General features: G+C 37.0%; 1 protein-coding gene across 1 annotated transcript; it reads left to right on the forward strand.

The window, feature by feature from the left end:
• The first annotated feature begins 10,201 nt into the window (after nt 1–10,201).
• LOC127546988 (olfactory receptor 6B1-like) lies at nt 10,202–11,158 on the forward strand. The gene has a single exon (XM_051973855.1). It carries the CDS (start codon nt 10,202–10,204, stop codon nt 11,156–11,158), a length of 957 nt encoding a protein of 318 aa, XP_051829815.1.
• The last annotated feature ends 366 nt before the right edge of the window (nt 11,159–11,524 follow it).

Consider the following 11,524-nt stretch of genomic DNA (forward strand, 5'->3'; position numbering starts at 1 on the left):
TAGTTTTATGATGTGATCTCTATAGAAAATGTCTTAGATTCCTTCTAGTTCTAAAATTCAATGAGTCTACTCATCACAGTTGAGGAATGGGGAGAAGGAAAGAGCCTTTAGCATAGTTCCCCAAAGAGGAAACTTAGTAAAGCTAAAAGTAGGTCATAGTATTTATATATGTGTGTATATATACCATATGCCCACTTCCCTTTAAAAAAAAACAGATAATTGGAAAGTCTCCTAAAGAGAGGGCAAAGTACTATTGAGAGGAAAGAGGTAGGGCAGGGAAACAGCCTTCTGCTTTCTCAGCAAGAATGATGGGGATTGGAGGCCCCAAGCAGAGGAACCACACAGGTTGTGGTTTCCCCATCTGCTTCGGAGTTTTGAAAATGTAATTGCTGTCATCACAGCTGCAGGGAGATAGTTGGGACTTTCAAGACCTAGAGATAAACATAAGAATTCTGACCAGTTCATTAAATTTAGTAGCATTACTTTCCTCAACTTTGGTCTGTGGAAATTGAAGAATATTATAGAGAAGTAATCATATCTGAGTGAATTTAGTTTATTCATCTCAATTTAATTCATCTCCATTTGCTACTCTTCCTCATTGTATCCAGCCAAACTGGATGATTCAATCCTCCCTGAATAAAATTTATATTCTCTCAGTTCCACAACTGCCTATGCTGTTCCTTATACCAGGCATGTCCTTCAGACACTTCCAGATGTTGAATTCTTGCCCACGCATCATCTCATAGAATGATACCATTGAAGGGAAATTTAAAAGTTATCTAATTCAACTCCCTTGTGTCTCAAATGAGTTAATGATGAGGTTAAGTGACTTGTCTGTGGTCACATAGCTACTTACTGGCAAAACTGGGACTTTAACCTCATTTTCCTGACTCCAAAACCAATGTTTTTTTGACTAGGTAACCTCAAAGTCCAATTCAAATGCCACATCCTATTGGAAGCCTTGTTGAATCTTCCCAGTCCTAAGTTAGTAATGATCTTTGACACCTTGGGCAGTCTCATATAGCACTTGGCATCTTCTTATGTATTAAGCATGCATTATTTTGTCCTTAAGTTATATCATTGTATATCATTATGAGATATGTATATATGCATATATATATATATATATATAAAGAAAGAGAGTAGAAGAAAAAGAAGAAGCAGAAGCAGAAACAAAAGAAGCAGAAGAAGCAGAAGCAGAAGAAGCAGAAGCAGAAGAAGAAACAGAAGCAGGAGCAGAAAAAGAAGGAGGAGGAAAAGCAGGGGGAGAAGGAGGAAGAGGAGGAAGAGGAGGAGGAGGAGGAAAAGGAGGAGGAGGAGAAGAGGAAGAGGAAGAGGAAAAGAAGAGAAGGAGGAAGAGGAGGGGGAGGAGGAGGAAGAAGAAGAGGAGGAAGAGGAGGAAGAAGGAGGAGGAGGAAGAAAAGGAAGAAGAGGAGGTGGAAGAGGAGAAAGAAGAAAAGGAGGAGGAGGAGAAGGAAGAAGAGGAGGAGGAGGAGGAAGAGGAGGAAGAGGAGAAGCAGGAACAGGAGGAGGGGGGAGGAGGAGGAGAAGAGGAAGAGGAGGAAGAGGAGGAAGAAGGAGGAGGAGGAAGAAAAGGAAGAAGAGGAGGTGGAAGAGGAGAAAGAAGAAAAGGAGGAGGAGGAGAAGGAAGAAGAGGAGGAGGAGGAGGAAGAGGAGGAAGAGGAGAAGCAGGAACAGGAGGAGGGGGGGAGGAGGAGGAAGAAGAGCAGGAACAGGAGGAGGAGGAGGAGGAAGAGGAGGAGAAGGAAAAAGAAGGATGAGGAGGAAGAAAAGAGGAGGAGGAAGAAGAGGGAAGGAGGGAAGGAGAATTATAATATCTTGATAGATCATAAGCTTCATGAGGGATAGAACCATGACTTACACAAAAGCCTGAATAGATGCTGTAAAGGTAAAACATCCTTGTGGGGAATGGTTAACTGTAGGCTCTATCTGATCCAGTACTTGTCAGAGCCTGAAAGTGACTCAAAAAGAGTTTGACTCTAACATAAGATTCACAAGTGAATAACTCAAGGTGAAAAGTTTAGGGAAGCAACATTCCAGAGATTGTGGTGGTCCAAGGAAACTAGAAAGTCTAGGATACAATAATAGGAAGAATGAAAAAGGTACAAAATGGTCAGAAACCAGAAGGGACAGTTCTATTGGAAGTTGAAATCTTAAAAACTAAATTCTACTAAGCAAGCCTGGTCCTAGGAGAGATGTTGTTAACCATCTTCCCTCTTTCATATTTCAGTAAATGAAAGCATTTATTAAGCATCTATTATGTGCAAGGCACTATGCCAGGCACTAGGGATACAAAGATACTCTACTCTAAAGGAGCATTCATTTTACTAGGGACAAAGTCTTTTCTGATTCTTCCCTTCCCAAACCCAACAGAGGTTATTGTCCATTTTATTTTTAAAAATTACTTTGTAGTGTGTGTGTGTGTGTGTGTGTGTGTGTGTGTGTGTGTGTGTGAAATGTAAGCTCCTTGGGGGCAGGAACTATAATATTATTTTCCAATAAATAGTAGGTACTTGCTAAATGCATGGTGCTTGGTTCTGCAAGCAAGGAAATTCAAGATGAGTTGAAGAGAGAGGAAAAAACCCTCAGAAGTTTGTTGTTCTTTAGTTGTTTTCAGTCTGACTCTTTGTGACCCTTTTTGGGATTCTCTTGGCAATGATATTGGAATGATCTGTCATTTACTTCCTCACCTCATTTTACAGATGAGGAAACAGAGGTAAACAGTATTAAATGACTTGTCCATGATCATACATCTAGTGTCCAAAGTCAGATTTGAAGGTCTTCCTGACTTTCCAAGATCAGTCTTCCTGACCCCAGGTCCAGCATTTCATCCACTGCACTACCTACCCCTCAAGCAAAAGAGGAATCAGAATTTTCCCTAAGAGGTACTGCTTTTCTTTTTCAATAAAAAATGAACATAACATTGGATCCAAAGAGTCATAGGGGAAGTATTTATTGATGGGTAAAGGAGTTAAAATTGCAGTCACAAGTGGGCTTCCAAAAAAGAGGCTATTCCTATCATATCTCAAGAATATCTGTTCACCTATGTCCTACCTCTATTACATTCCTCACTTCTCTTCCAGAAACCTACATTTCTACTGGGACATGATACAAATTCTATCATTCATTCTATTCAGAACACCCAAACTAATGGAGGTTATTTTCAAAGGTCATTTTTTTCATATGGATTGCTTTTATACATTGAGATTCTGTTTGTCATCTTCTATTTTGATCCATTAGACAATATAGGAATTGTAAATTCCTAAACAGAGGTATGAAGGTCTCTAGAGTTTTCCTCATTTCCTCCTAAACCCACACCTGAATTCTTCCCATTTGGCACCTTTGGGAAGGCAAGAAATAGAAGTAATGAAGACTGCCCTCCATAAATTAGCCTTCAAGACTAAGGCAAAGGGAAGAATCTCTATTTTCCTCCCCAGATTAATGGAGAGGGATTTTGTAACTAAGGACTTCCCTCGTTCAACTATGTATTCTTTTTCAAATATATTTTCTCAGCAAACTTGATCTTTTTCTTCATTTTTTAAATCAATTTGAGTAATGAATAAATAAGAGTTTCAATAATTTTTTTCAATATTTTGAGGATTCAATCTCTCTGTCTGTATCTAATTCTTTCAACCTCTTTATCTCTATCTCTCAGTGAAATGATTAGAAAGAAACAGCAAAACTGTCTACTGATCACAAGACTTCTCTTTCTGCATTGCTCATGTAAGTAACTGAAATGCCCAAATTGTCTCTTACTGCTGAAAATAGCCATGTTTTAGGAAAACATCTACTGATAGTTTCTTGGTTTAAAGTGACTTAGAATATTCTGAACCTCTTAGAACACACACTTAACAAAAAAGAGACATCTCTTTTTGATTCCATTAGATGATGTCTAAATCCTATCTCCTCCCTTTTAGAGAACCATTTAATATTCAAGAGAGCTTCTGCTCTATGAACCAAGTATCCTATCTCTCTATGGAGTAACCTTTATAACTTATAACCTAATCTTTCCTCACCCCATCTCTTATTTGGGGAGGTTAATGACTCCATTCCTATTTCCTTATAATTTTCAATTTTTGTTCCAATGTATTGGGGAGGAAAAGCAGATGTAAGTAGATACTTAATTGGATAGATATGGTAATATACTCATCAATGGATATGATCAACAGTAATATCCTCAGCTATATGGCTCATATGTTATTAGTATTGATGTCTAAATGAGCCATTAAAAGTAATTAATTTATCTCAAATACTAGAGATGGAGGAGGCCATAAAAGCTATAATAGTGATATTAGTGATATTAAATAGCATCTCTATAGTAATAAGTTATAGATATAACCATAATAATAATTAATAACATTTAAGTAGTACTTAAAGTAAGCACATTTAAGCACTCTGTCTAATTTGTTTTTCATAATAATCCCATGAGCTATGCTAGAACTATTATTATTTCCATTTCATACATAGGAAAGTGAAACACAGAGTCTAAATAACTAATTCAGGGGTAGGTATTCCATGCAGGTTGGACAAAGTTTTGAAAGACTCTGTTTCCATAATAATTTGAGGAACAAAAGTGCATTAAAAAAAGAAAAAACCTCTATCTCTTCCTTAATCACTATGGAACTTAGGATAAAGTGAAATTTCACTTCTATGAGCTTGTTTCCTTATGTATAAAATAGAGGGAATAACAACTACAATAGTGTAATTAAAGCAAAGGAGATATTGCTTCTGAAGTGCTTTCTAAATATGAAGCACTATGTAAATGCATTCCTTTTTTGCTATTATTTTATTTTTATTAGTGTCATTAATAATTATAATGACACTTTATGGTGATTGAGTGTTTCTCATAATGGTTCTCAAAGCTCTTCATTGAGATTCTTGTCTTTTCCCCAGCTTAGAGCCACTGAAGAGTCATGTACCTCTCTGAGTATCTAAGAAGGTGCCTTCCTCTCACCCTCTTGCAGTGGTAAGCCTAACAAAGGCACAAAACCACCCAGGCTTTACTGCAGCCACCTCCCTAGCATGAATTGCAAGAAATGGAAATGGCATTTTAAGGGGTATAAGATGGAAAGAGGAAGTTAAGAGACAAAAGGAACAAGAGAATGCCATAAGAGAGCATTCCCGGGTGCTATTCCAGTCTCTCCCTTCCCAACTCTTTGCCAATACTTTTCTAGAACTAGAAAGTATGCATATCATTATTCAATCACTAGAACCATGATGCAGGGTGGAAAAGGTGTGAGCAACTTATTTTCAATGTAACTTTGTAAATGGTCCCCATTGGAAGTGACAATTGTGAAAAGAAGAATCAGAGCTATGCTTAGTATCTCCTTATCATGACAAATTTCTTGTGATTCAAGTATTGCAGATCCATTTCATAACTAGGGAAACTGAGAACTTGAAAGAAGACAAGACCAAAAAACTTTTGATAGTCCCATTCAGTCTTTTCAATAATGAAGTCCTTTCTCTCAGGTGGAGCAATATTTTTTTATTGTCCTCTGTATAGAAACAGGACCAGCTTTTTAATTCAAAGCATCTGAGTGCCACAGTAGATAGAGTGCTTTACTTGAGTCAGGAAGATTTAAATCTAAATCCTGTCTCTGACATTTTTTAGTCATGTGGCCAGGGACAAGTCACTTAACCTCTCTTGGTCTCACTTTCCTTATTTGTAAATAGGAAATAAGAAAAGAAATATACCTGACAGGGCTGTTGTGAATAGCAAATGAGATAACATGTACTTTCCTAAAGTATGTAAAATGTTTTGCAAACTTTAAAATACTATGGAAATCTAGCTCTTATTATTATTACCAATTATGGAGTAGCATTGGATTAAATTTCATAAGATACCTTATTGTTCTTATTTTCTTCCAATGGTCTGCCAGCTATCTTAGCAAAAACTTAGAAAATCTAATATTCTGAAGTTTGTTGCTGTGTTCAGTGGTTGAAATTTACTGTCTCATAGTGTATTTGATAGAGACAGAAACAGAGAAACAGAGATGGAGTGGAGGGATTCTTTTGTAAATGGGGATAATAATACCACCTGCCTTGCATAAGTGCTGTGAGAATGAAATGGCATAATTATTTGTAAATCACTTTGAAAACCTTAAAGTACATAAATGTAAGTCCTTATAATTATACTTACCAAGTTGCAGAAGGATACTTTGGCCAACTATTACAACTGTAGGTGTCAAAAGTGGAATGAGAAAGTCTCCTATCCCAGGAGGTCTTCTAGCAAAGGATAATGATAGAAGATGGAAAATGGTGTCTCAAAATGAATTATACTGTTTACTTTTGAAATCTCTTACTACTCCTAGACTGTATGATTGTGATTCCCTGGCTTAGTGAATGACCAAAATAGAAATAAGCATGATAGTTAATATTTACAAAGACACTTAGATATTTATAAAGTACTTTTGCATCTATTATTTCATTTGATCCTTAAAACAACCTTGTAAGAGGTGTCCATACTGTTATTATCCCATTTCCCAGTTATGTTATTACTGCATATACTAATTGCAGACACTGAGGCTCAAAGAAATTGAATGATTCACTCTTAGTTACATAGGTAGGAAGCATGAGAGACATTAAAACTCAGTTCTTGGTCATTCATTTATAAACCAATGTATCTATGAGCTTTTCAGAAGTCATATAGCAATAATGGAGAGTAACAGTTGGACAACCTGACTGTTGCATGAGACACTTTGATGCTAACATGCATAAAGGAAAGTTCCCAGCACATTAGGTGGAGTGATCCTTCATGTCTAACTTCTTATTACAACTGAATCCATTAGTCCTTTACATTAAAGTTGTCATAGGAAGTTCTCTGCATTTTAATATTTTTCTCATTGTTTCTATAACTTCCTTAAAACACTGAAATGTTACAGGTGAATAGAAACTGAAATATTTCACTTCCTAAAACTCATCTTCAAAATAATAACCACAAAGGGACCACTCTTATTCTTCTTATCTCTCCTTAACAAATGAATCTGTCAATATGCTCTTTGATCTTTGGCTTCAGACTGTTAGATGGTAGCAAAGTACTCTAGGATGACTGTTTAGCAGAGCAAAACATGGAACCCAGGTGTTCTGCAGAGAGGAGAGTCAGGTTCTATGTGTTTGGATTTCAAGATAATAGCATGCTGACATGCCTTTTAGTTTTTTGCTTCAATAAAATCATGTTTTAATAACAATTTGGGGGCATTCAAAAATAGGAACAAGATATTCAGCTCATATCCAAGTTTTCAGGCAGGCTGACTTTTAAATTCTTCCATGTCCATGAGTATCTAGCTTATTATGGACTGAATGAATGAATGAATTAATTAAAATATTTATTAAGCATTTACAGTGTTTCAAGCCTGGGAAGGCATAATGGTGATAAATCAAGCCACAGGGCAATAAATTGACACATCCTCTCTATCAATGATAGTGTGATTTAATTATTCTTCTCAAAGATCTGAGGAAAAGGGAAAAAAGAAGTGGTTAATGCAGAATAATAGCAAACTATGATTTACATAATGGATTAATGCAGAGTTAAAGTTCTTCAATTGAAGGCTAAAATACCACTTGTCAGAGTTGTCAGAGAAATATGATTACTTATGTTGTACTAGATGGATCTAACAGATCTCTTCCAAGTTTACAATTTGAAGGCTCTAGAATATCTGGGGTATTTTGTGACATATTCTTGTCATATATGCTATCAAAATCTAAAAAGCTATAACAGACAAAATAGTACACTAGTTATAATTCTGAGAATGGTGGAAGAGAGAAGTGAAGTTTTTAAGATCTGCACAAAGGTAAGTCCAGAAAGGTTCATTAACAGATTACCATATGAAATAAAGATGACAAAAGAGACTAATGGTAGATCTGAATCTGCTAAATATGAAAGTCTCAAAATTCCACTATCTTCTTTAATAGTCCCTTCGTGAAATTACCTTAAGGCATCAGGAATCTTAGTTGTTTCTGAGGGTTAATTTTCTGAGGAACTTCTACTTAGTTCTTCCAAAACACATCTGTATGCAGATGTAAGAAGCAGCCATTCAATGACCTTAAAACTTCTCTGAGTCTCTTGAGTGTGCTATTCTTGATCTTTTCTTCATTATTAAACACCATTCTTTTATCCATTCAATATTTATTGATATGAAAAGGGAGAGGAAAGTAAGAAAAGAAAGAAGAAGATTTGATCAAAATTAGTGAACAAAGAGAACAGAAATTAAAAGATTTTTTATTTGATTTGAAAACATTTATTAAACACCGACATTGTGCTAATCCCAGTTCAACATACAGGGGAAAACAAAAGCAAAATTAGATAAGATGCCTGACCTCATAGATCTTACGACGTAGTATAGAAATAAAATATAGATATAGACAACTCAAGTATATTGATTTGGATGAAAAAGGAAAGGAAAAGAACAAGCATTGATTAAATGCCGACTGTCTACCAGGCACTGAGCTAAGTGCTTTACAAATATGATCTCACTTATTCCTTACAATAACTGGCAAGTTAGATATATGTATTCTTTCTTATTGTCCCCCTTTTATAAGTAGGGAAACTGAGGTAGATAGAGATTACATAAATTGCCCAGGATCACACTGCTAATAAGTGTAATTGACTTTCTGACTCCAGCATTAATATTCTATGCACCATGTCACCTAGCTATCTCAAATAAATCAATAAGCATTTATTAAGTACCTACTTAATACCTGTGCCAGGTATTTTGTTAAATATTGGGGTTACAAAAAGAGGTAATTAAGTGATAAATGCATAAAATAAGTGAATCTGTGAGGATTAAGGGGATGATCCTCACTGATGGATGGTGAGGAAGTCAATGAAATCTTCCTGAAGAAAGTTAAATTTGAATTGGGCTTTGAAGAACAGATGGGAATTCAACAATAAAAGAAAATAAGAGTTGATATTTGTCATAAGGCACAGCATGGAAAAAAGCATTGAAATAAGTCCCAAGTCATATTTGGGGCTCTAAACCCCAACTTCTCTAAAGCATTTTGTACAGGAGAGGATAGGAAAAGTAATATATCTGGCTTGGAAGAGAAGTGCCAAATTGTAAAGGGCCTTGAATGCCAGGCAAGAATGCCTCAGGGAGATGGACCTGTATTCTCTAAAGGTCCATCAGTTATCCAGAAAACCAGAAGATGTCACAAGTCCTCCTCCCAAGGCATCTTTGTTCTGTCAAACTAGCCTCCTCTCTGGTCCACACCCAGCCTCTGGGCTTCTCCTCTCTTGGAAACTGAAGAGTTGGAATTGAGCCCTGATTCTGACATTTATAACCTTTGCCATGCTGCATAAATCCTTTCATGTCTCTGAACCTCAGTTTCCCCATCTGTCTGATGAGGAATGATGATATTCATGATACCTAATTCAAGGAATATGAGTAAAGTGATTTATAATTTTAAAGCCATATAGCAATGTGAGCTGTGATAGAATGAGAGGATTATAACTTTAGAGCAACAAGAAATTTAGGGTCCTGCTAAACCAAACCTCTGTTTCTAGATGAGGAAACTGAGATCCACCCAAGAAGGAAAAATGACTTGCCTAACGTCTCACGTGTAGTGTCAATAGAGGGATTTTAATCCATGGCCTCTGATTCTAGAGTTAGTGTTGTCATTGTTATTGTCTTATGATCAGTATTATTATTACTAACTCCCTTCTTCTCTTGACTTACTGAAATGCTTAACATATTTAAGTTCAGCTCAGATTCTGAGTAAAGCACAAACCTGACAATAGACTCCACATATCCTTTCAGGACCATTTTGGCCAAGCCCAGAGAGGTTCATCAACAGATGACCAACCACCAGCAACTTACAATGATTATCTACTAATTCATGAAGGAAATATAATAATTAGATAATATATCAGCTTATATATTGACTTATTGCAAGCAGGGCAAGTGATAGAGGCTAAAAAGAATAAATAAAAAATAAAACATCCCTTGCTCTCAAGAGTTTGCATTTTACTAGCAAAGAGGATGTGAACTATTGCTGTGCTATGGGTTTCGAAACCAGTTTTTTTTATTCCAAAGAATATCCAAACCAGATTATACATGGTGTCTATCTCGTGGCTTCAGGTGGGTCAGCAGATATGACTTTACTATTCTTTTTTGCCAGGTATTCCACTTGTCTAACCTTCATTTCTTTGTTCCTCTTTTAGACTGAAAACTTCATGACAGTCATGTTTACATGGGATAACTACACACAAGTAACTGAATTTATCCTCCTTGGCTTCCCAGGTTCTGTAGGACTCCACCTGTCCCTCTTTCTCTTGTTCCTGCTGGTCTACTCTTTGACTATCATTGAAAATATCATTATCATCACTCTGATCAAGGTCAACTCTTGTCTCCACAAGCCTATGTACCTCTTCCTCAGTAACCTGTCCTTCCTGGAGATGTGGTATATCTCTGTCACTGTGCCCAAAATGCTGCTTACCTTCCTGGAGCCTGAATTTGGGCGCATCTCCTTCATGGGCTGTATGGCCCAACTCTATTTCTTTCTAGCCCTGGCCTGCACTGAGTGTGCCCTTCTGGGGGTCATGGCATATGACCGCTATGTAGCAATCTGCAATCCACTGCGCTACCCAGTCATAATGGCTCCTGGTCTCTGTCTCCGGCTGGCTACCAGCTCCTGGCTCAGTGGTTTCATCATATCTCTTGGGAAGGTCTTTTTCATCTCACGCCTTGGCTACTGTGGGCCCAATGTAATGAACCATTTTTTCTGTGATGTCTCCCCATTATTGAACCTGGCTTGCACTGACATGTCCATGGCTGAGCTAATTGACTTTCTCCTGGCCCTGCTCATCCTGATTGTTCCCCTCCTAGTGACCATCTTCTCCTACATCTCCATCATCTCCACCGTCTTGAAGATCCCCTCCACCTCAGGACAGCAGAAGGCCTTCTCCACTTGTGCCTCCCACCTGGCTGTAGTAATCATCTTCTACTCAGCTTCACTCTTCATCTATGCCCGGCCCCGGGCCATCTACTCTTTTGATTATAATAAGTTAGTGTCAGTGGTTTATACTGTGCTCACCCCACTCCTCAACCCTATTATCTACTGCCTGAGGAACACAGAGGTAAAAGTTGCCCTGAAGAAGACAGTACAGAAGATATCACAGAAGATGGATGCTGTCTCCTAGGATTTAAAAGGGCTCAAGAGTTGTCATCCCACTTCTAGATGACCTGAATTTGAATCCCACTTCTGACTTTTCTATTAATTTTAATTATTTAATTTAATTATTAGTGTGATTTATTATTTTTTGAAATTAATAGTATTTTTCCAGTTACATGTAAAGATAGCTTTCAACATTTATTTTTGTAAGATTTTGAGTTTCAAATTTTTCTTTCCCCCTCCCTTCCTCCTGCCCTCACCAGAGCAAGTAATCTGATATAGTTTATACATGTACAATCATGTTAAACATTCCCACATTAGTAATGTTGTAAAAGAAAAATCGGGACAAAAGGTGAAAAAAACACAAGGAACAAAAAACAAAGAACTAAAAAAG

Source organism: Antechinus flavipes, chromosome 2 (genome assembly GCF_016432865.1).
Source record: "Antechinus flavipes isolate AdamAnt ecotype Samford, QLD, Australia chromosome 2, AdamAnt_v2, whole genome shotgun sequence".
Lineage (NCBI taxonomy): Eukaryota > Metazoa > Chordata > Mammalia > Dasyuromorphia > Dasyuridae > Antechinus > Antechinus flavipes.

Bases quoted from the DNA above. Each gene is read 5' to 3' on its own strand.
- LOC127546988 (XM_051973855.1), top strand. From the start codon at position 10,202: ATGTTTACATGGGATAACTACACACAAGTAACTGAATTTATCCTCCTT.